Source organism: Ailuropoda melanoleuca, chromosome 4 (genome assembly GCF_002007445.2).
Source record: "Ailuropoda melanoleuca isolate Jingjing chromosome 4, ASM200744v2, whole genome shotgun sequence".
In the NCBI taxonomy this organism is placed as follows: Eukaryota; Metazoa; Chordata; class Mammalia; order Carnivora; family Ursidae; genus Ailuropoda; species Ailuropoda melanoleuca.
The window spans coordinates 16,576,187-16,601,870 of record NC_048221.1 but is presented as its reverse complement, the minus strand read 5'-3'; the positions used below and the strand labels follow the sequence as shown (position 1 = coordinate 16,601,870).

Genomic DNA, 25,684 nt, shown 5'->3' with positions numbered 1-25,684 from the left:
CATAAAGTAGCAAAATCACCTTTGCCTATACAGCCACCTGTACAGTACCTCCTACCTCAGACCTTGTATGTCATGTCACATTGAAGAGTTTTTAACCAGGTTTTTAATCCCTTTTCTGCCACATGATAGTTGTGTAGCCTTGAACAAGCTTTTTTTTTTTTTTTCCCCTTCCCACTTTTTGTTTGAAAATAACTGTGGTTTGGGGGTGCCTGGCTCATTCGGTTAAGCGTCTGACTTCCGCTCAGGTTACGATCCAGGCATCTTGGGATTGAGTCCCACTGCGGGCTTCGTGCTCAGCGGGGAGTCTGTGTGTCCTCCTCCCTATGCTCCTTCCCCATACTCGTGCTCTTTCTCTCTCAAATAAATAAAATCTTTAAAATAAAATAACTGTGGTTCCCAGAAGTGGCAGAACTTGGTATCACAGAACAGTCCTGTGGACTGTTCACCAGTTTCCTGGTGAGAAAAACGTCTTCTTTTTAGTCTAGTATTTTTTATTCTGTTTTCTCCTCTATGATCTTGTTGATTCCATCAACTTCTGTTAAATGCTTTCCGTGTTGTTTCTAGTGATTTTAGGATGCATCCTTGAGTTGTAGTTTAATCCAAAATTTTCTTATCACTTCTTCAGTAATGGGAGAACCTTACTGATTTTCCCCTGTCCACTTCTTCTCACTTCCTTTCTCCACTGCAGTGTTGTTTTTTTGGGTTTTTTTAATGAAATAGGTTACTTTCCTCCTGTTCTAAGAACTCTTGAGAACTTCGTTCTGTGCGGGCCTACCGGCAATGACTTCTCTGTTGTTTCTCTTAAAAGGTCTTGATTTCACCTTCCTTTTTGAAATGTAGTTTCGGTGGATATAGAATTCAAGGTTATGGTTATTTTCTTTCAATATTTAAAAAAGTGGCGCATTCCACTGTCCACTGTAGCTATTAGTAAACCAGCTGTAAGCCTCACTGTTGTGCCATTGGGGCTGAATGAAGATGCTGTGTCCTTTCTTTTTCTTTTTTTTTTTTTTAATACTTTTCAGATTATCTTTTTGGTGTTAGTACTCTGTAGTGTACCTTGATATGATTTTTGTTCTATTTTCTCTCCTTGGGGTTTGCTAAGCTTGAATCTCTACGTTGATCGGTTTCATCTGTTTTGGGAAATTCTCACCTCCTCCCTTGTTGAATACAGTTGACAATTGAACAACGCGGGGGTTAGGCTCCCCACAGTCAAAAACCAGCATATAAATTTGCCTCCCCCAAAACTGAACTACTAATAGCCTGCCGTTGACCAGGAGAATTACCGATAACATACACAGTTAACACTGTGTTGTATGTTCTATGTATCATAAACTGTATTCTTATAATAAAGTAGTCTAGGGAAAAGAAAGTGTGATGAAAATCATAAGGAAGAGAAAAGACATGTGTAAGTGGGCTTTCACAGCTCAGACTTGTGTTCTTCGAGTGTCTCCTGTGTTGCTGCTACCTCATTTCCTGTCCTCTCCTGTGATCCTGTCTACAGAAATGTTAACGCCTTGTGCCTGTTTCTCATGTCTCTTAGCTTGGTTGTGGGTTTGTTGTTGTTGTTGTTGTTTCATTCTTTTTCTCTCTGGTACAGTTTGAATATTTTCTGTTGACCTATCTTTCAGTTCATTAGTCGAATCTTCTGCTTTTAAACCTAATCTTTGAGTTACTGTTTTAGTTATATATTTTAATCATAATTTCAATCAGGTGCATATTAATTTTTATATAAATTCTAAATATATTGAAATTCTTTTTTTTAAAACCATGGAGAAAGGACAGTCTCCATTTTTTTTTTTAAAGGTTTTATTATTTATTTGACAGAGAGAGACAGCCAGCGAGAGAGGGAACACAAGCAGGGGGAGTGGGAGAGGAAGAAATAGGCTGCTAGTGGAGGAGCCTGATGGTGGGGCTCGATCCCAGAAGGCTGGGATCATGCCCTGAGCCAAAGGCAGGCACTCAACGACTGCGCCACCCAGGCGCCCCTGAAATTCTCTTTTTATCCATATTTGCCTACATTTTCTTACATGTAGTGAGGGATCTTAACATATTCTAATGTTCCTGCCTGCGAAGTCCAGTGTCGTGCCAAGTGTAGATCTGCTGCTTTGATTGAATGCCATGTATAAAAATTTAGATTCTCCGAATAAAAAGAAAAAAGTATTTTATATATACATAACATTTAGATGCCCCAGGTGATGATGTGTCCTGTCTGTACAATTCAGCCTTCCTCTGTGGTGTTAACAGACCTGAGAAGGGGCGGGGGCTGCCTTGAAGCTAGGTGGCAAGTTTGGTACTTCTCCTCCAGGACTACCCCTGATCCTTGGCTGTGACTTTGTAGAACTTAGGTTGGGATTTCGAAGTAATCTTTAGCACTTCAAAGGGAGCTTGCAGGAATTTCTGTCTTTCCTTGAACCCAACTCTTTAGCTTTCCCATCCTCTGCATCTTCAAAATTTGCCAAGTGTCTGAGATGGTGACCAGCTTGTATTTGAAGTACCCCCCCTCCCATCTCTGCCAGCCTCACTTCATCCATAGGCATGGGTTGCAAGCATTCTTATACACTGGACACAAATCTCTCATCACACATATGATTCGCAAATATTTTCTCACAGTCTATGAGCTGTGCTTTCACCTTCTTGATGAGATCTTTTGAAGCAGAGATGTTTTTAATGTTGATGAAGTCCAACCTCTCAGTCTTCCCTTTTGTCACTTAGGCTTTTGGTGTCACATCTGAGAAATCTTTTACTTTATCCCCAAGATCATTTAGATTTACTCCTGCTTTTTCTCCTCAGAATTTTTTTTTTTTTCCTAGAGAGAGCACGTGAGTGGAAAGGGCAGATTGAGAGAATGAATCTTAAGCAGGTTCCATGCTTAGCACAGAGCTCAGTGCAGGGCTCGATCTCACGCCCTGGAGATCATGACCTAAGGTGAAACCAAGAGTCAGAGGCTTAACCAGCTGAGCCACCCAGGTGCCCCCCTTCTCAGAATTTTTTAATGTTAGCTCTTACCTGTAGATCTTCGACCTACTGAGTTAATTTTTGTATGTGATATGAGACAGGGTCCAAATTCACTGCTTTGCCTTTGGATATCCGGTTGTCATGGCACCAGCTGTTGACCCACCCACCCCCTTTTAAACTTTATTATAGAACTATTAAAATATATATAGAAAGAGACAAAATAGTATAATGACCCTCTGCGTGTCCACCACCAGCTTTGGTTATCAACATCTTGCCAGTCTCGTTTCTGTTTGCTTTTGGCCTGTTGATGACCCCCTGTGGACTTAGGGCTTCTTTCTTAGGTTGAGTCTGTGACTTCTGGATCTCATGTCTTTGTCTTTTTCTGGCTTTACACTGAATTAACTGGACCATATCCTTCAATAGCAGATGTAGGAATTAAACTTTTTTTTTTAAGATTTTATTTATTTATTTTTGGGAGAGAGAGCGTAAGCAAGGAGGAGAGGGAGAGGGAGAGGACTCCATCCCAGGACCCTGAGATCATGACCTAAGCCAATGGCAGGCACTTAACCAACTGAGCCACCTAAGGGCTCCGAAAGTAAACTTTTTGAGTCCTTGATTTCAGATACGTCTTTATCTTGTGCACACACTTAATTCGTGTAAGTTGCTGTACTTGAAATTCTAAATTGAAATGTGTTATCCCTCAGAATTTGAAAGGTATTTTACCATTGTTTTCAAAAACCTAGTTTTGTTTTTGAGAAAAGCCTGATACAGTCTGAATTTTTGTTTATAACCTACTTTTTTTTTTGTTTGCCTTTCTGGAAACTTGTAGGATTTCACTCTGTTTCATGGTCTTAGATTTCCAGAGTTGTTCCTTGCTGTGTATTTTTTCAATTTCTTGTTACTTGTTGGTCCTTTCTATTTGAAAACTCTTGATCTTCAGTTTTGAGAAGAAATATTTTGGTGTGTTGCTCTAATAGTACATGGGGATGTCCCCAGCTTCCTGGGTAATTCTCAAAAAAATAGCACATTTTCTGCCAAAGCCATCAGAGTCTGTATGTTCTATTCTCTTAGAAATAGATCGGGAACTGATAACATGAGTCTTCTCCGAAGGTGGGGTTACTGGTGGCGAGGCAATAACACGTGAACGGAGACCTGCTTCTCACGTGATGCCTTCTTATAAACTTGTGATTTTATGTTGTGCTACATTTCTTATTCAGAAATACAAATTGCATAACACTGTACAAGGATAGCAGGCCTAGGATCATGTAATCTTTATTTAAACTTGTTACTGATCTATATAGTTCAAAGTGTGGTTAGGGTGGCAGACACGTGAACGGCTGTAGATTCGTTCATAAAACATGCTCACTGTCACCTTTTGCTTATACTTCTGTATCTTCCTGTAGATGGATCTCTGTGGTGTAGAACCGCATTTCTAACATAAAAGAGTGAAAAATAAGACTCTCATTTAAGTGTTGTCTACTAAGTTAGCTCCCAAAAGCCTACGTTAAATGCCTCCTGCATGTTAGCTCCTTCTAGATTCTCTATGAAACAGAGATCGATTAGACAGCTGCTCCATGTTACTTCTCACTTGTGTAGAAGAAAGGTGAGCACATAAATTCAACAGATAAAATGAAAGTGAATGGTGTTCGGAGTTTGTTGGCGCAGCTCTTGGATGGTGTGTGGGGAAGGTGGATTGACCGCTGGCCAGGTGCAGGTAGTCACGGTGAAATATGGGCCCCTCATCTTCTCTATGTAATGTGATGCCTTCCTCTGTGTGCTGCTGAATAGGCAAGAAGTGTGAATAGGGCTCATCATGCATCCTGTGGCAGGCGAGTAGCACATTCTTCCAGAGTAACTCCTTGTCCTGTACTATATTTGTTTCTCTTGCTCCAGATCCTGTCCTCAAACTTAGGGGTGGGATATTGTTCACCTCCTCCTTTCCACTCACAGTTCCACTCATTAGAGAGAAAGCAGAGGCTTTACATCCGAGTGTTGGGTGCGGGGCTGCGGGAAGCTACTGCTTAGCTGTCCCTCGACAGTTCCTAAGGAGGGAAGGATAGTGAGGGAAGGCTTAGAGTAGAGGGTGCGAGGTAAGTGGGAGGCAGATGGGGAGGTGTACCCAGGCTGCTTGTGTCCTCCTCTTTGCCCATCAGGGTCCTGATTAAATTGCCCCTTCCTGGTGGGCCCTTTCTGAGAGAAGTTGTTTACCATGGGAGGGTTTGTGGGTTTTTTTTTTAACCCTTTAAAAGGGTTATTTATACCTATAAGGACCAAAAATTCAGCAGTAGTTATTTTAAATTGAAGTAAGTATTTGGTAGAGACAGAGAGAGGGGGCATCTGGGGCACCATTTTTTTTTTTTCAGGTTTTATTTATTTGTCAGAGGGAGTGCACAAGCAATGGGAAGCAACAGGCAGAGGGAGAAGCAGGCTTCTTGCTGAGCAAGGAGCATGATGCAGGACTTGATCCCAGGATCCCGGGATCATGACCCGAGCCAAAGGCAGATGCTCAACTGACTGAGCCACCCAGGTGTCCCTAGGGCACCATTCTTAATTCTATAATCCTTACTTTGAATAGCAACTTCAGCGTTTTGTTGCTCTATTTTAAACAAATATTTACCTAAATAACTTGAATGATCTTTTACACTTAGCACCTGGCTGCCGTGGAAGAGAGAAAGATCAAGTCTCTGGTGGCCCTGCTGGTTGAGACACAAATGAAGAAACTGGAGATCAAACTTCGACATTTTGAGGAGCTGGAAACTATCATGGACAGAGAGAAGGAGGCTGTAAGTAAAGGGACGTTTATGGTGGCTTTCTGACCATTAAATGCTGACCCCCTTTCATAAACTACAAGTTAGATAAAATGAATGGTAGTCTACTCTGTTGGTCCTTTTTCCTGTGTTTGCTCTGCCCGTTCAAAGGGATTATCAGTCAGTCACTGATGTTGAATAGAAGGAAATCTGTTCTCATTCTAAAACTAATGATTTAAACTTCAGCTTTTATACTTCTCAGCTTTCCAGATGCTTGATGGTGTAAAATTCTTCCCTCTACGAAAGTTAGATCTTAGACTTCTTTTATGTTCTACTTGTTTCCACTAAAGTAGAATTCATACAGATCCATTGTCTGATTCAAGAATTTTCTTGATTTCCTGTCTTCTTCAATACAAATATCAGAAAATAGGAGTTAATCTCCTCTTGAGTTAGGAGCCTTGTTTCTGTGACCCCTTTTAACCACACCCTCCTCTGGTCCAACCTTGGACTCTCAGTCTTCCTCCCCTTCCCTGCATGGTGGAGGGCAGGTGGAGATGGGCTCTTGCTGAGCTCAGCATGGGTGGGGGCAGACACTTGTGAGAAGGATGTGGCCCAAACAGGGTCAAGAGAATTATGAAAAAGGCCAAACCTAGGGAAGAAAGCAACAAAAAGTAAGAAACATAGAGGCAGGGGAGCAGTTTGTCATTCAAGGTAATTTTTGGAGAAGTTTTTTTAATGAGTTGATGAAAAGAAGGATTGGTAACTTTTTTTTTCTTTTTTAAGATTTTATTTAGTTATTTAAGAGAGAGAGCGCACAAGCTGGGAGAGGGTCAGAGGCAGAGGGAGAAGCAGACTCGCCATTGAGCAGGGAGCCTGAAGGAAGGCTTGATCCCAGGACCCTGGGATCATGACCCAAGCCAAAGACAGACGCTTAACCAACTAAGCCACTCAGGTGCCCCAGGAATTGGTAATTTTCTAAGCAATGAACTGAATTTGAGGATTTAGGTAGGACTTGTTCTCTCTGATTGTTTTGACTTTTTAATCTGTATATGAGATCCTGGCATCTAAATGGTAGAACCTTAAAATTAAACGATCCCAGAGGAGTTCTAATTTTAAGGACCTTTTTTTATTTATTTAGCAGTTTCTTGGTGGTCAGTCCAATCACATCCTCTGGCAGATTCCTCAGGATGAGTAGCCCAATAACTGGCACCAACAGCCCACTTTCATTTTGTCCTGAGACCAGCTCTTCCACTTTGGTAGGCATCCTGGCCCTGGAGGATGGCGAGACTGCTTCAGTAACTCTTGACCCACACCCTTCCCCAGCCCACCCGCAGGTCCCTAACCCTGTAAGTGTGTCTCACATCACTGGCCCTCTCCTTCCCTGCGAGCTGCTGGCCACCTCAGTCTCTTATCCATCACCCCTTGTGTACTGGCCACACCACGCCCCATTCAGGCTTCCCTCTGGCCTTGTTCTCTGTGCTCCTCTGCCAGCAAGGTCCTCTTCCACAGCCCTGCATCCCTCAGCCCTACCCCTCCAGGTGACCTGCCCACCCCATCTGCTGCGGTGGCAGCCTGACAGCACTTAACAATGTGTCGTGGTTGCGGATTCACGTGTCCATCTCCCATACAGGGGTATATGCCCTGTGAGTGAGGACTTGACCGAGTGTCTTTGTAAACCCAGAACTGGCACGTCATGGGCTCTTGTGTCAGTGACTCTTGAGTGCATGTGTGCCAGCATCCGTGTCGGAAGCTAGAGAAGTGGAAGAGGGGAGACCACCCTTTAGTCAAATGGGGAAGAGAGTCAGGCAAACAAATGATGGCGCAGTGTGTTCAGTGCTCCTTTGGGAGCAGAAAGGAGGCATACCTGGAGAACGGGGGGTGGTAGAGGGTGCTGGAGAATACTTCTGCTAGGTGAGCCGGAGCGTGGAGGAATGACTCTTTGTGTTTATTGTATCCTCTTAAGCTGCCCTTTCGTCATTTACGGATGTTTTTAGTGGACTCAGGGTAACAGGGTTATAATATAGTGGATTATTGGCACTTGCAAGATTCACGTGATGATTGGGTCATAGCCACTGGCAACCAGATGCCCTGCTGTCGTTCATAAAGCAGCACCGATGGATGAGCCTGGAAGATTGGCAGCACTCTGTGCACTTAGAGAACAATGTCTGCATTCTCAAGGGCCTCTTTTCTCAGCTCTAAGTCACTCTCTCTTCAGAGGTTGAACCTGGGGGTCCCCCACTCTTTGAAACCCCCAGTGAAACTGTCACCTAGATTAGCACGCCCCCTGCCCCTCCCCAGTTCTCGCCCCGAGTCCCGGACACCCAGGGGCCGAGTGTAATGGCTGCACTCCTCTTAGCCCTTCAGAATTTCCCTTGTGCTGTGGATTTGTAACAGTTATTATCTCAAATTACAGAACTGCACTGTGGTTTTCTTATTTGAGTCTTTTTTGTTGTTGAATTCTAATCAAAGCACATAAAACATTTTAGAGGCTAGTCTCTGAATAAAACAGCACAACTGAAAATGTTGGGAATGCTGTTCTGCCGAATCTCTTCCCATCAGGTTGCTCTGCTCAAATCCTTTGGCGGTCAGCCTGCCTTCTCAGTCAGCATTTGGAGCAGGAAAATCCTTTGTATGGGGTAGTCCCGAGCCCTAGCCACTGACTGTCAGTAACACAGCTGTGTTAGTTGTTTACTGCTATGGATATAAGGACCCTAAAGCTTCGTGACTGCAAACAGAAAACCAGGTCTCACGTGGTTTCTGGGAGTTGGGAGCCAGGCACCTTGGCCGGGCAGCTCAGGAGCGGGGCCTTGCGAGGTTGTTGGCTTCCTAAGGTTCAGCAGGGCTGGAGCTCCCGCCTCCCAACTTACTCCTGGGGTTCTTGGCAGGGGCTTCTGCTCCTACCACACGAGCCTTTCTGGGGTGCCGTTCATGAAGGGGATCCCTCAGGGTGAGTGATTAAAAAGAGCAGGAACACGAACGAGCACCCAGAATGGAAGCCACACTGTTGTGTGTAACCTAAACTTCAAAGTCCCATTCCTTCATTTCTGCTGTGTTCTCTCAGTCACCAGATCAACTCTGGCTCTGGGACCGGGTTGCGAGGTAGACACGGTTCAGGGAGGTGTAAGGTGTAAATACCAAGAAGTGGGAGTGTGGAAGCCAGCTTGGGGACTCGCTCTCAGAACCAGAGAGTCCTGCAAAATTCAAAATGTCTCCCATTCATGTTGTGCACAGTGGTGACCGTATAACTCTTTTTTCTCCACCAGGCACTGCTATCCTGTCCTTCCCTGTGGGCAGGCAAAGCCGTGGCCACTTTGCTAACCAGTGATTTCCACACGGCAGTATTGAGGGAGTTAAATGAGAGCAATGTGGCTTGTGCCTGGCACAGTGCCTCCAACACATAGTAGGTGTTCAGTTCGTCACCACCTGGTGCTTCTCTGCCTACCACATTGCCTCAGTTGACTTTATTTTTTAAACATTTTGTTTATTTTATTGTATTTTATTTTTTTGAGAGAGAACACGAGCAAGCTGGTCAAGGGAGGGGCAGAGGCAGAAGGAGAAGCAGACTCCCAGCTGAGCAGGGGGCCAGTGCGGGGCTGATCCCAGGACTCTCAGATCATGACCTGAGCCAAAGGCAGACGCTTAACGACTCAGCCACCCAGGCGCCCCTGCCTCGGTTCACTTTAAGGTGTACTTCTTTACCTACAGGCAATAGCTCCAGGACATACTTTTTTAGAATTAAGCATTTGGTTTTATTTATATAGCAATAGTTGTCAAAATCTTTTCTTAGACTTTAGGAATCAGATATAGGAGCACCTAGGTGGCTCAGCTGGTTAAGCATCCGACTTTTGATCTCAGGTCAGGTCTTGATCTCATGGTTGTGAGTTCAAGCCCCTTGTTGGGCTCCACACTGAGTGTAGAGCCTACTTTAAAAAAAAAAAAGTCAGATATGAACTTTATTTTTTCTCTAATGACTTAAAATCAGTTCTCTTGAGTCTTCAGGTATGTAGAAATTAAGAACAAAGGATATAAATCTAAATCTTTTATAGATACTATACATACAACTGTAATTAGAGCTCAGTACATACCGTTAACAGCTCTCTTTCATGAAGTGCTGGTATTAGAGAAAGGCAGTCATGAAATGCACAGAGCCCATTGAGGAAATGACAGGATAAAAAGTGTTGACTCTAGTTCGGGTGAGGATGCTGAGCTTGTGCTGGGATCATAACTCATAGGGTTAGCCCACCTGAGCAGCCTTCCATGCCAGGTGGATAGCACACATCGGTCAAGAGAGCAGGTTTCAGGTATGGGTTGTGCTGGGGACTTGAGCCACCTGGAGAGAACTGGGGGCCTTGTCTAAAGCATTCCCATTTGGATTAAAAAATAATAATTTGATGCCCATGATGGGATGGATCTGTGAGCTGATCTGGTAGACCAAATGCTCTCTGAATTTCTGGAGGTCATTTGGCTAGGTGTAGAATTGAATACGTTCGGTAAAGAGAGACATTGTGGGAATCCCAGACCCAGTCCTCAAGGAGGCTAGAGGGTGTGAGACATTGAGATGCAGAGACACCACCTCCTGCGAGGCAGTGGGGCAATGGAAATCCAAAGGAGAGGGGGCCGTGGTAGGCCGAGATTATCAAGGAGAGCTTCCTAGTGGAGGAGGGGCTGATCTGAGCTATTAAGAAGGCCTAAATCCAGAACATGAAGAGAAAGACATGATTTCCGAGGAGACTGTGAAGAGTCAGCCAGCCCAGAGCTGATGGCTTTTGCCACACAGGTGATGTAAGTTTAAGGTCATTTGTTCGTTCCACAGATACCCAAGCAGCACCTACTTTGTTCTAGGCATGCGTATGGCACTGGGGTACAGTGGTGGATAAAACCCCACCAAATTCTTTGCCTTGGTAGAGCTGGAAATAATTAACAAAGGGCGTTAGGAGATGTTCTGTGCGGTGTGCATATGTACCAAACTGTATGTTACAGGCTGGGGAGGGGAGGTGGGGAGGGACAAGGGAGAGATTGCACTTGGCGGTGGTGTCGGCTGAGTAGGCCTTACCGAGAGACGGACAGACACGTGCTTCTGAGGCCTAGAACCGGCACAGAGGCTCTGAGGCAGGAGCGTGTTGGGGAACTGAGGAGTAGGTGGTTGGGCTGGAGCACAAATGAGGAGGTGAGAGGATAAAGTCAGAGATTTGGTGACCTAATCGTGGAAGTCCCTGTAAGCCATCCAGAGGGGATGGCTTTTCATTTTACTCTGATGGTATGGAAAAACTACAGAGCCTATTTTATGCAGTCCATAAAAATAGTAAATGCAGAGGGCTGGCATGGTCTTGCTTTCAGTTCCGCAGGGATCTGTGTGCTGGCTATGTTGTAGAGAGGAAATGACAAAGCAGCAAGGCTCGAAAAAGGAGGGTCTGGTGGCAAGGCCGTTAAAGTAGCCCACATGAGGTGACTGTGGCCTGGACCAGGGTGGTGGCCGGGCAAACGAAGAGAAGTGGTCAGGTTCTGGATAATAGGATCTCATCACACAGGATGCAGGTTTTGAGAAGTTTGTTGTACTTTGTGACAAATGAGGGAAGAAAGAACAAGCCAGAAGGTGAATTTCTTACTGACCCAGGAGAAGCCAATGCACTTGATGTTCTCTGTATTTGGGGTAATGCATCTCTGTGCTGCCTGTCCTGTAACGGAACCTCTTGTTAGACGTGCACATTACATCACGACTAGTTTTAGCTGAGGTGAAGAAAGCTGTATTCAGTTGTAGGTTTAGTTCCGAACCAGAAACCTACCACGATGTGTGCCTGCCCCTTTGGGTTTCTCCTCCAGAAGCACATGGGAAAGCCACAGGACACAATTGTGGTGTTCTCGTTTCCACGGGGGTAAGAAGGAATGAATAGGTCTAGTTGGGACTTGGTTTTTTTGTAAACGGATGTCTGGTCGTTGACACCAAACATTGCCAAGGAAGATGTGTGATTATTTACTTAGTTCTGAGGCCAAGTAGTCAGAGGCTTCAGGCCTCGGCTAATACCTCAGCCCCTGGCAGTGTAGATGGACTTGTGCGGCCCCCACCTTTTCCTCTTTCCTGCCCTCCCTGCTCTGTGCCCGTGAAGCTGGGAGAAGAGCTTTGTGTGAGCTTTGGCGGCACGTTGCAGCTGTGTCTGCGTTTGGTGTCTTGGTGCAGAAAAGTGCTCTGTTGTGCTCCAGTTGCGCTTGGATTCTTCTGTCCGGTGCGTACACAGTGCAGCACTGAGCGGGGAGAGGAAGGCAGGGCTTGAAAGCGGTGGGGGATGTGTCTTCAGAGCTGAGCTACAGGCAGCTTTGTGTGAAACTGGCTGCCCTAGAGCCAGATTGGAGCCATGAGAGAAAATGGACAGATTCATTAGCATTCTGTCTACGTGAATGTACATACGCTGTTCACTTTAGCTGTTGGGACTTTGTCCACAGTTCTCGGAAATGGAAGGCGGAGAGGAGAAAATCAAGCTATCTGTAGCACATGGCTTGCATGCTTTTAGTGTTGGGTTTTTTGTTTGGTTTTGATTTTTAGTGTGGGTTTTTTTTTTTTTTTTTAAGATTTTATCTATTTGACAGAGAGAGTGCAATCAGTGGGGAGGGGCAGAGGGAGAAGCAGACTCCCTGCTGAGCAGGGAGCCCCATGCAGAGCTCCATCCCAGGACCCTGGGGTCATGACCTGAGCCAAAGGCAGATGCTTAACCGACTGAGCCACCCTAACGGTTTGTTTTTTGACAAAAATATTATGTGTGATGAAAATTTTTTCAATAAAGAAAGAAATGAATAAATTAAAAAGTCTCTCTTATCCTCCGTTTCATTTCTAGGAATAATCACCTAATAGTTTGTGTCTTATAGGAAATTTTCATTGTGTATATAATGTGTGTGTGTATGTGAATACAAGGTGGCTTTTTTTAAATTTAATTAGGATTGTGTAATAAATATTGCAGCAACTTGCTTTTTATCCTCAGTGTCTTTCAGACAACTATACATCGAAAACAGCACTTTAATGGCTGTCCTCAGACACACATATATGCAGTTTTCTAGGACAGATTCCCAGATGTAGAATCACTGGTTTCATGCATTTAAAATTTGCTCAATACTGTCGAACTCTTCTCAAAAACTGCCAATTTACATTATGTCTGATTGTCAAAAAATGAATGCAGTCTTCAATTGAACTCAGTAACAGTGAGGTATCCACAACAAGAGATGTATGTCTATTGCATGACGAGGCCAAGATGTGGCCATAAGCTCTGCTTTGTGTGCTGCCCTCCTGGAGCCACGCTTGCTGCTTGCTGCTTGGGCACTGCGCTCACCCCACAGCACCTTTTCAGCCCACACTGGAGCTTTGGTTTAACTGGGTTCTCTTTCAGGAATGTGTGTGTGTGTTTAATCACTCATCCATTTTAATTCTTCTAATTACTTTCTTTTAATTACCTTCCATGTTTTGAAATGACAAGTGAAGCTCAGGAAAAAATAGAATAATTAAAGTTAGCACATTTGTAGACATGGAAAATTGGGCAAATTTTTCTTTCTGTGGTTAATACCTTGAGAGTAAGGTCAGCTCCCAAAGAAGGACTGGTTTGATTTAAAAACAAAACCAAACCACAGAGAGAGGTAACGTAGAGACTAAAATTTCCCTTCAGAGACACAAAATCCCTTCCAGTAACAGATCAGCTTCTTTACAGAACAGATCTTGACCTAAATTATAGTTCTTACATAACTGCGGGACTTCAGCCAAACCATACAGACCAATAATGGCTTGACAAGAACATAGATAAGAGGTCCTTTTCTGGCAACCTTTTATGTCTAACCTCAGCAAAGTCCTGAATTTCCTAGAAAGAATAGAAGAAAGCAAATCCTAGGACCTGTAGTCAGAATTTTTAGCTTCCTTTTTTATCAGTGCCTCTTACTCACTGATTAAATGTCTTGCAGAGCTGGACTTCCTGAGGACTCTCTTGCTTTTTACATCTTGCAGTTCCCTGCTCATTATACAAACAAGGAGGAACACCGGGCCAGGCTTTAACCTCTTCAGGTCACCCTCCCTAGAAAATGAAGAGCCCAGACCAGTCTGTTAGGACCGTAGCAGCACCCTGCCGCACTCCCTCCTGATGACCCTCAACCACTCTCACAAAATCATTTGTTTCACAAGATCTCCTTCTCCCTAGGAGACTCCCCGCAAGCCAGCTAACCTGCCTTGGACATAAACTTTACCATCTATTCTCTCCATTCCCCCTCCTCCTCACCTGGTCATGCCTGTTCTTGTCACTCTTCAGTCTGTGGCCTGTCCTCCTGCGCCCTGTCCGTCCATGGCCACTCCCTGGTTGCTACTCCTGATAACCAGAAGTGCTTCTCACTTGGTTCCACTGGGTCTCCTCCTCAGACAGCCCTCTGCTGAGAGCCCGTATTCTTAGGCTAACTCTTCATGCATATTCCAACCAGTTTTTATTGATGATAGTATATAGTATTTATCTGTACAACTGGCTGCTCCCGAAAGCTAAAATGTTACCTTTTTTTAGTCTGTCAGATGCCTTGGAATAGTGCTATCCAGCAGAAATACAGTGTGAGCCACCTATGTGATTTAAAATTTTCTAGTAGCCATATTTAAAAGGTGAAATTGTAACGTTTATTCATTATGTACAGAATATTATTTGAACATGTAATCAAGATGAAGAATACTTTTTTTTTCATGCTAAGTCCTCAGAATTCGGTGTGTGTTTTATACTTACAACACATTCCACTTCAGATTAGCCACATTTCAAGTGCTCAGGAGCCATTTGTGGCTTCTGTCTGCCGTCTTGGACAGAAAAGTTCTAAAAATATCTCCCAGTGACTCGGATCTTGCCGTTGGAAATGGTGGGCTCGAACATTATTGGAAATAAATATATCTGTTAACCCTCCTTATGATCTTTACACTTCTTCCCTCCGAAATCTGCATGTTTATTTTCCTTCATGTTCAAGGTGATTTTCTCTTTCAGGACTGAATTAAATTAATTTTTATAGCATTTAGGGTGGGCTTCATCCTCTGAACTATTCTCAGGCATATGGTTTCTGGATTTCCTGGCACGTATAATAGCTTATTTCTCTTTATTTTAATTTGGGTCCCAGAAAGATTATCTCGAATATTGAAATACTTATATTCTTCAAACCAAGATTCATGCACATCTTTATTTAGGCACCTAAAATATTCTGTGAATGTGTCACCCAGTATAATTTTGGGTACTTGAAAGCCAAGATTTGCGGTGGCACTGCCAAAGCTCCATATAGAAAAATGTGTGTATTTGCAGCTAAGGCCACGTCCACTCATCCAGAGGATTTAACTCTGTGTCAGTTCTAAAATAGTAAGCAAAGGATCACATCCAGAAGAGAGCACCTGGGAAAGTTGCGTGGACTTGAAATTTTAGCCGTTGAGGGACTATTAAAAGGAGAGGAGAGGTTTGTATTACCCGGCAGTATGAAATCTATTTTTACATATCTGAAGGCCTGCCAGACAGGATTCCGTGTGTACTGAGTGAGCCCGGAGAGCAATAACCCCACTGGGTGAAGGTTACAGGAAAGGCAGACCTGGTGCATAACACAGAAAAGACCTTGACCTTGGTAACGGGTGTCCAAGTGGAAATATGCTACTCAAGAAATAATGCCATTCCTCACCACAGATGTTGGAGGTGGCTGTGTATGTGAGGTGGGATAAGGAGTTCAGGCATCAGGTTGATGTCCTGTGTGTCATCCACTCCTGAGACCCTTTCTTTGTGTCATCTCTCTTCCCCTTCCTTTTCTTAACAGTTAGAACAACAGAGGCAGCAGTTGCTTACGGAACGCCAGAACTTCCACATGGAACAGCTGAAATATGCCGAATTGCGAGCCCGACAGCAAATGGAACAGCAGCAGCATGGGCAAAACCCGCAGCAGGCACACCAGCACTCCGGAGGACCTGGCCTGGCGCCACTTGGAGCAGCAGGGCACCCCGGCATGATGCCTCATCAGCAGCCCCCTCCCTACCCCCTGATGCACCACCAGATGCCACCACCTCATCCACCCCAGCCAGGTGAGAGGCAGGCTCTGCTCACGTATGAGGCTGCGGTCATCCCTGTGGCACAGCCTCAGAGGAGCTAACCACACCCTCGGTGATTCGGGCTTAGGACTGTGTAAGATGCCCATTTTCAGCTAGGGAATTGTAGGCAAGTGAGACCTGGTTGCATAGCTATCACCAAATAATGCTTGCCATGTTCTGTTGCTGGTGTGATGCCTTTCCTTGGGTCGGTCAGCCTCCAAGTGGCCCATACATCCCAGAGTTCCTTAAAAATTCATCCCTGGATTGTCTACACTTTTTTTTTTTTTTTAAACTTACAGGTGTTTTTAAAGATAGACATGCACAAAAATAATAATGCAGTGAACTCCTGTGACCCACCTTCCACACCCAGCACTTCCCCGCTATTTTTCACTTTTTGTTGGAGAAATCCATCGTGGGCAAAAGTAGAGCGAATAGTGTAAGAATCCCCCCGTATTACCTCTTGTACATACGCTTCAGAACTACTGATATTTTGTTTCTTCTTCCTCACTCTGGGGCAGGAGGTAGACTTTAAGGTATATCTCTAACCAAGATCTGAGAAATCTTATTCTTTAACCTAACTACTGTCTTCACACCCAGCGAAAGTAACCATAATTCCTAGTTAAATATCAGTTAAGCATTCTTGAATGCTTCATTTGTTTGAATCGGTGTTCAGATAAGGTCCACACATTGCATTTGCTGATAGTTCTCTTAAATCTGTCTTAATGTGTAAACAGTTCACCTCCCCTCCTTTTTTTTTTTTTTTTTTAAATGCGGTTCATATGTGGAAGAAATGAGGGTTTTGCCCTGTGACTGTGCTGAAATGTGCCCGGAAGGTGCATGGTGTCATTTCTCATGTTCTTCTCCCCACATTCCTCCCCCACACATCTTCCATAAACCAGAGGCTTGCTCTGGGTGTTTTACCAGGTTCAGGTTCACTTTTTTGGAAGCTGGCATTTTTATTGTAATGTCAGTTGTCTCTGTGGTGACATGAAGGTTGGTCAGCGGTTCTAGGCTGATCATCCGTTGTTAGGATGACCCATCCATTCAAGAGTTTCCCAGCAGACTTCATCAGAGGATTTACCTGCCTTTGGGAATTGCTTCTAAATCAGCTCTTTCATCAAGCCTTGCAAAATGGTGAGATGTCTCCATTGATTTTTCCTTCTGCATTTATTTCTGTTCTTCATTTTATTAGCAGTGATTCTTTATTATTTAAAAAACAAAGAACAAAGAAACCTTGATCAATCACTTATCCTGAAAATGAGTTCCTTACAGTTCCTTTACTGAAAAAAGGCTTCATCCTTTCTCTTTATTGGTTACCTGAATAATGGGTTCCTAACCATTATCTTCACCAGAGGTGACCAGTGGGGGGGNCCCGGGGGGGGGGGGGGGGGTTCCTCCGGTGTGTATGTTTTTAGTATTGTGAATTTATGTAATTTTATATATTTTATGTATTTCAGTCTGTTATGAACATTACTGTTTTTGATGCTCAGATTGTCCTACCTTAGTTCATGGGAGCCCTTTCAGGCTGGCAACTACCCACCACATTTTAACCACCTTGAAAGTTGATCTCACAGTCCTTTCAAACTTAACTACCTTCCCCAAACAAACAAAAACTACCTACCAGCATCATGAAAACCTAAAACATACCTTTAATTTCAGCTTTTCTCTCTGCCATGTTCCTTTCCTTCATAGAGAGCGACGTGCTGCGTATGACATGACTCTAGTAACACTCATTCTGTAAGATTTTCATAATTACTCTGTTGTAATGTGCCAGGTGTTTAGCAGAGCCCAGGTTTGTGCTGCTTGGGATGGAATGCAAATTCTCTGGCCAAGGCACGTAGAAATGAACTAAGGTAATATTGGGAGACCCTTGCGAGCCAGGGAAGGCCCCAACATGACCAATAACAGCTAGCCTGACTGCCTCAAATGGCAGATTTTCTAAATCTGCTCATGGAAGTAGCCAGGCATGTTAGCCTGAAAAGGCTATGATTGAAAAAAACTGTGATCTGACAACTCGTATCATCAATGTGGATCTTTTATTTTATTTATTTATTTTTTTAAAAGATTTTATTTATTTATTTGACAGAGAGAGACAGCCAGCGAGAGAGGGAACACAAGCAGGGGGAGTGGGAGAGGAAGAAGCAGGCTCCCAGTGGAGACGCCCGATGTGGGGCTCGATCCCAGAATGCTGGGATCACGCCCTGAGCTGAAGGCAGACGCTTAACGACTGCGCTACCCAGGCGCCCCAATGTGGATCTTTTAGTTCACAAACCAAAACGGGCTAGGTTGACTTCGATTGGGAAGCATTCATTTCACACACACGACTATTAAATTACAGCTGTGGAATTGCTGGCTGCCATCGGACTTGCCACTTGATCTAAATGATGCTTGGAGATATAGTCTTGGGAGTCTCCCCTGCTCACAACGTAGGATTCTTTCTCCCTCAGTCTTTTCTGTCTGCTTGAACGGACCTTAAATTCTCTGTATGAGATGGAATTTTCTTCAAAATTAAGCTTTCAAAATACACAAATGTTTAACAGAGTAAAGATCACAAAGTGATTTTTCAGAAACAGTGCTTACTTTTAAAATTTATTCCTCAAACTACTGGGATAAATGTTTAAGGGGGGAAGTTCCCTGTGGCTCCTTGGTGCTTGGTTCTGGCTGGTGTTAAGCATCACCATCTGTAGTAACCGCTCACGGAGAGCTCCCAAGGAGCTCCAACATCTGCATTTAGCTTGTGAAAGGTGGGAGGAGAGATGCTTTAGCCTGTTTCCCTGAATTACATCCTGGTGAGGACAAGTCTTTGCATGTTGGGCCAGTCACCCACCTCGTGCCGCTCACTTCTCAGTGTCCTCACTTTACAGTTGAAGATCGTATGTGTGGCAGCGACCACACGGCCTTGCTGCCTGACGGAGCCAGGATTTGTGCAGGGCTCCATCTGATTCCAACGTGATCCCACGATACTGCCGCGTGACCCCGGACTAAGAAGGGACTTAGGGCAGATTCAGATACAGCTATTCTCTTAGGGAGACCATGCCAAAGAAACGAGAGTTCATAAAAATAGCCTCTAGAATAGACATAGGGTGTTTTTCTCATTTTACTTTCTCACAGAAATAAGCTTTTCTTCAGTGAATTTTGAAGAAAAGGATCATTGCGTGTATGAAGAGACTAAAATCTATGACGAGATCATCTTTTTTCTTAAGGTTTTTTATTAAATATGTGCATATGAAAAAAGGTACAAATCATGAGTATTTACAGGGCTTAAACAAAGAGAATATACCTGTGCAGCCACCCCCCAGAAGTCCCCACTCGCCTCCTCTCTACCGCCTTTTTCCCCGTGGGCCACAGCTGTCCTGGTTTGTAACAGCAGCGACTAGTTGGGCTGGTTTTGAACGTTATCTAGAGGGAATCACACAGTGGTTTTTGTTTCTGTCCTGTTTACTCAACACCTGGTACATGGGCTACATCCACGTCGTTGTCAGTGGTTGCAGATTTGTTTCTCCTGTTTGCTGTATGTGGTCCATTGTGAGGCTGTACCCCAGTTTATTAGTCTTTCCTCCTGTTGAGGGACATTCGATTAGTGTCCAGGTTTTGGTTATTACGGGTGGTAAATGCTACTGTGAACATGCATGTGCACATGTCTTTTGATAGACACAGGTATACATTTTTTAATGTATTTTTAAATTTCAATTCAATTAATTAACATATAATGTATTACTAGTTTCAGGGGTACAGGTCTGTGATTCATCAGTCTTATGTAATACCCAGTGCTTATTACATTATATGCCTTCCTTAATGTCCATCACCCAGTTACCCCATCCCTTCGCGCCCCCTCCCCTCCAGCAACCCTCAGTTTGTTTCCTGTGATGAAGAATCTCTTACGGTTTGTCTCCCTCTCTGATTTTGTCTTATTTTTTTTCTCTTCCCCTATGATCCTCTGTTTTGTTTCTTAAATTCCACATATGAGATCATACAACAATTGTTTTTCTCTGATGGACTTATTTCACTTAGCATAATACCCTCTAGTTCCTTCCACGTCATTGCAAATGGCAGGATTTCATTTTTTTGATGGCTGAGTAATATTCCATTGTGTATATGTACCACATCTTCTTTATCCATTCATCTGTCAATGGACATCTGGCCTTTTCCATACTTGGCTATTGTGGGCATTGCTGCTATAAACACTGGTGTGTAGGTGCCCCTTCAGATCGCTACATTTGTATCTTCGGGGGAAATCCCTAGTAGTGCAATTGCTGGGCCGTAGAGTAGTTTAGCTCTATTTTCAAATTTTTGAGGAACTTCCATACTTTATTCTAGAGTGGCTACACCAACTTGCATTCCCACCAACAATGGACATAAGTATACATTTCTGTTGTGTGTGCCCCAAAGTTCCTAGAACAGGTCATAGGATATGTGTATGTTCACATTAGTAGATGCTGCCAAGATTGTTCCAGAATGGTCATATGGATTTCTATCCTTGCAATGTGGGAGAGTTCTAGCAGCTCCTGGTAATCATTCTTCCTAATTGCCTCTTTTGTGGGGGTGCTTTGGAGTTCAAATGTAAAATTAAATCAAGTGTGTTAATAAAATTAAGAACAAGAATAAATTGAACCCACTAGTTAAAAGTTGCCTTAATATCACCAGTTCAGAAAGAGCTGGTTGTTAACAGGTGAGCCTAGGGTGCCATATTCTGGTGATCAGCTAAAGGGGCCTTTCAAAGCCAAGCAGGTGAGGAAGTGGGTAGTGTTTTAGGTGAAGTTTGACTTCAGTCTCTGGTTTGCTACAGTGTCCATTAAGAACTTTGAGTTTGGTCCTTCCAACAATTGTTTCCTAAGTCCTAGAAAGGTTTACAGGCCACAGCATTTATGTTAGGAGCTGAGGATAATTCTCTGTCAGTTGACTAGCTTTTGGTATTTGTCCAGAATTTATGGTGTGTGAAGGAAGGGGAAATCAGCCTCTGAAAAGCCAGCAAGGTTGGGGAAGTGGCGAGAAGGTCAAGACTGATTTATCACTGGGTGGTTAATTTGTCCAGTTCTCTTACTTAGGGTTTGTATAATTATGTAGATAAATCCCACGTGATCTTTTCTCCACAAAACTGTCCATCAGTTAGTGTAGAGCCCATTAAAATAGCGGCTCAATGTCATGAATCTGCCAGGCTGTCCAGCACCTGAGTGTGGGCCCCAGAGCGGCTGGTAGAAACCAACACCTGTCCTTCTCTACCACTCCTTAATTCCTTCAGATACTTAGAATTTTGTGTAGAGAGTACTGGCTTTATGCCGTTCTCACTCCTCCTCGGCACTTATCACTTGGTCCTGCTCCTAACCTGGGAAGTCCAGCTTTGTGTAGGTTTTGTTTTGTTCCTGTCTCTGACAAGGTGTCCCAAGTTGGTCTGTTCGCTCCCAGACAGAAAAGCGAAGGGAGTCTCTGTAGCAGTGTATTTCTGGAGTGCAGTGAGCAAATGGAGGACTGGAGGTGGCCGCAGCCGTCTTTGTACCACCCTTAGATTTTGCTCGTCTTGGTAGGGTAAGCGCCACTGCATTTCATCTTTACATGTAAATTGGAAAACTGTGATTTCTTGACTCTAGCCTTCCGAGTTCTCTCTGTGAAACTGCCATTCCATATGGCACAAGGTGAACAGTCGCGATAGCAGCCGGTTCTTCAGCACACGCAGAGTACCCTTTGAGTGCTCCCTGGCCTGTGGTAGCCATGACAACATGTGGGGGACCAAGGAGAGTGGCCTGGGTCATGGCTGCTGCTGCTTCCTGAGGTGCTCTTGACTGTGCTGCTTACCTGAGCCCAGATGGCTGGGGGGTCTTTAATGTCAGCACTCCCAAGGGCCTCAGCCCGTTCTTACAGGAACACAGCCTGTCATGAGTTGAGTCCAAAGGAAATGACAAAAATCTAGTATGTGAGTACAGTATAAGCTCTGCCCTCCACTGGGGATTTATAGTAAATGAGGCACTTTGGAGTTTTCCTGGCTCTGGAATGAGCTGCCTGTCTTGGGGAAGCCTCTGTGTGAAAAGCAGAAGGAAAAGGCCATGGTTTAGATACCTTTATGGGGTCCTTGTGGTTAATAAAAGAAGGATTTTTAGAAGTGCCTAAAAGAACCAGGATAGGAATTGATCTGAATTGATGAGAACTCAGACATGGTAGAGATGATGTTTTAATGATAAACATTACCAACAGAGTTGGTAAAATGTTGGTTGTTTAAGGAAATTTCAACCAAGGCATTAGTCACTTGGCTTTTAAGCCCGTAAGTTCGACCCACTTACACAACTCTCTATCCGTGGGAAACCATGCTCAGGAAGGGATTCCGTCCAGTCATCCCTTCCCCGCCCACTCCCTGGCCTCACAGCCCCACGCTAAAATGGGAAAAGCCAGGTTTTTGTTATCTGCGGTGCCTTTGGTCCTGCTTGCATCATGTGATAACGAGGCTGCTGAGCCTCTTTCCGGCTTAGCAGGTTACCCTCACAAAGAGAACAGTGAGGGCCCAGTCTTCAACAAAGAGCGTCTGTCGTGGGCGCAGGAGGAGCAGTCCCTGAGGAGCCTGGGCTTCCCCTCTCTTGGCCCTGATGGTGTTATTTCCGTTCTCCGGGGCACTCAGCCAGAGGATGTGCTGTGGACGGTTAGAAAAGGGAGTGATGAAATGTGCCCAAGATTGGAAATTCACAAGTTCCCTTTCCTAGTTTCATGTTCTTTTCCCACCTGCCCCTCGCATCCCAAAGAATAAAAATCCTCAAATAATATTCCACCAGGCATGATGGGCGTAATGCTTTAGTAAAAGATCTAATAAATCTGAGAGAGTGTGAGGGATTTTTCCACTAGGCTAAACCTAATTTTAGCAAACCTTTCCATTTTTCAGGCTTCAGATGCCTGCTGGGTTTTTGGGTTTTTTGTTTTTTTTTTTAAGCTTGTATGTAGGTCAAACTCCCACCAGTTTTTGCTTTGATGCTACTGTTTTGAAGCCATGTCTCGTCTCTTTCTCCCTCTCACCTCTCTTTCTACCAGGGAAGGAGATACCTGAATTTTTTTTTTTAACTGGCAAAACGTACAAACACACCCTTCATTTTGTTCGGTAAGGTCTGCTCCTGTGGCTTTCTTCATGTTTAGTAAGAGGTCGTGGCGATGCCTTCAGACATTGTCATCCTTGTAAAAGTGGTGAGACCTTTGTCGGACACCAGAAAAAAAAAAAAAAAAACAGGAATGTTTAGATTTCAAAAGACAGAGTTTGTATTACAAGAAATTGATTGTCTTCTCTCCAGTCCTCTTAAATTCTGCCCCATTTCAAATTTGATCCTTAGAAGTCCGCTTTTCCAAGGAGAGAGTTGCTCCTTCAAGACAAGATGGCATAGGTGTTAAGGAAAAGAGAATGAGCCTCGAGAGCAGACAGACCTGGGTTTGAACCTCAACTCAGTCTCTGCTCCTTGGGAACTTACGGGCCAAATTACCCAGTCCCTCTGAGACTTTGTTTCCTTATCTTGAAACTGGGCTCTTTCTGTCTCACAATCTACCTAACAACTTAGAGGATTCAGTGAAATGACTGTCATTGCCTGGCAAATGGCAGGCCCTGGCTCAGAACGGTATCCCTGTCTCCCCACTATCTGTTCCCTAAATCCACTGCCCTAGATACCCAGCATTGTGAGTCGTATAGTGTGTGACAGCAGTAACCTCCGGCTGGCACAGGGACATCACCCACTCTTAGAGCTCATTGCTGTCCTGAGAAGTGTTTATCTGTGTGCAGTCTGATAAAAGCAGAAGTAATCTGTTCTTTCTCTAGCTCTTCCTTTTTGCTGCCACCTCTCCTAAGGAGCCACTGTTTTCTCCTACCCTGCACACCTGTGTCCCAGTGGCTTTATTGCCCTGTTAGGACAGGAAGGTGGGAAAACTTTGGTTTTCAGAAGGCTTCGGGATTTATAGCGAGAAAAAGAAGTTTCTTGCAGCTATTGGGCTTACGGCCTTGGAAAACCCTAAAGCTACCCTGTCATAGCTTGTTGCCATAAAAATATAGGGAAATAGGTAAACAGGCCACTGCCACTGAGCAGGTAGCTTTGGAAATGGCACCACTGGGCCCTGCCAGCAAGAGCCTTTAGGCTGAGCCCAGTGCCTGTTGGATACGCGTCACCTCACGGCTCTGTGTCGATCTGCAACTGATTCTCCTCTTTGCCAGATTATTTCGTGAATAGCTCGTTTCCCTGCTGGAACTCCCACACTGAGCTGCTGGTGGAGAATTGTTTCTCTCTGGAAGTGGATGTGGGTCAAAGCAGTGACCCATCAGTTCAGTGGCTGCAGGGTTTGCATCACACAGCCTGTGGACCCCCTTCCTCCAGACCCTCATCCACAGGGTGCACTGTGGTTACAAGCACCGTCTCTGGAGCCGTGGTACCCAAGTCCGATCTGGGCTCCCCTTTACACTTCATGACACTGGCGAGTTACTCCGCCTTTACGTCTTCTCCCTTCACAGACTTGGTGACTTAAAACAACAGACATGTTCTCTCGGTTCTGGGAGCTAGAAGTTCATTATCTAGCCAGACCTGCTCTCTTCTGGGGTTCTAGGGGATAGTCTATTCCTTGTGTCTTCCAGCCTCTGGTGACTGGCGGCATCTATGTGTCTCTTATAAGGACACTTGTCATTGGATTTAGGGCCCACCAGGATAATCCAGGATGATCTCCTCATCTCAAGATCCTTAACTTAATCACATCAACAAAGACCTTTTTTCCAAGTATGGTTGCATTTACAGGTTCTGAGTACTAGAACATGCACCGCATATCTGATTAGGGGGGCAGGTCACCCTCCAACCCACTGCAGCATGCCATAGTGTTTGTTAAATTAAAAAATTACTTACTTGCAGGGGTGTCTGGGTGCCTCAGGTGGTTGTGTCCGGCTCTTGGTTTTGGCTCAGGTCATGGGATCAAGCCCCGCATGGGGCACCGCACTCAGTGGGGAATCTGCTTGAAGATTCTCTCCCTTTGTCCCTCCCTCCCTACTCATGCTCATTCTCTTGCTCTCTCTCTGATAAATCTTTAAATAAAGATTTTTTTTAAAGATTTTTGCAGGAAGCAGAACAGTCTCATAACTGATACAGGAAAGAAGAAAACATGGTGGCTAGAACTGAAGTATACACCTTAGATTTTTTTTTTAAGTTGTATTTATTTGAGAGAGAGAGAGCACAAGCAGGGGGAGGGACAGAGGAGGGAGAGCGTCTTAAGCAGACTCTGCGCTGAGCATGGAGCCCAGCGCGGGACTTGATCTCATGACCCTGAGATCACCACCTGAGCCGAAACTGAGTTGGACGCTTAACAGACTGCACCACCCAGGCATCCCAATTTTTTTTTAATGCTGGTTGTTATATTAAATTCTTTCACATGAACTGTTTGATTTGAGCACAGAATAGTGTGGTAGAAAGAGAATTGGATTTAGAGTTAGAAGACTTGGATCTGATACCCTTAAAATTCTGTGACTGTCAGAAGTCCCTTAACTTTTCTGAGCTTCTGTTTTCTCTCTGTACAATGAAAATATTGGCTCTCACAGCATGTTGGAGGAGCCAGTGACATAATAAGGCACTATAACAAAGAAACCATTTCCCCAATCAGACAGAAAGCCTGAGGGTGAGAGTGGGGCAGTTTTCTAGTTTCACTCTACATAATAATCTCCAGAAACCCGGGCTCTGGGCATCCGCAGTGACTTGCCCAAGAACGCTCGATCTTGGTTGCGGTGACATGGAAGTAAGATAACCACTGTTCAGTCTTCTAGTCTGGTTGGTTCATCTGCACTTTCCCTGTTGAGCATGGCACTGGGTGGCTGCTGACCGGGCTGCCCACTGGTGAGCCAGGACTTGGGGCAGCCCGCACCTTGCTCTTCACATCAAAGCATCAACCTCTGTCTTACTGCTGAGAATGAGCAGCGGTTGGGACCGCACAGCGGTGCGTCCTA

The 25,684-nt window shown here is 44.5% G+C and overlaps 1 protein-coding gene across 1 annotated transcript in view; it reads left to right on the top strand.

The window, feature by feature from the left end:
- Nucleotides 1-25,684, top strand: part of SMARCC1 (SWI/SNF related, matrix associated, actin dependent regulator of chromatin subfamily c member 1) — a 172,597-nt gene that overhangs the window by 138,581 nt on the left and 8,332 nt on the right. Inside the window, exons 26-27 of the mRNA XM_034657207.1 lie at nucleotides 5,604-5,738; nucleotides 15,486-15,747. Coding sequence (XP_034513098.1) covers nucleotides 5,604-5,738; nucleotides 15,486-15,747 — 397 coding nt within the window. The remainder of the gene's footprint in view (nucleotides 1-5,603; nucleotides 5,739-15,485; nucleotides 15,748-25,684) is intronic.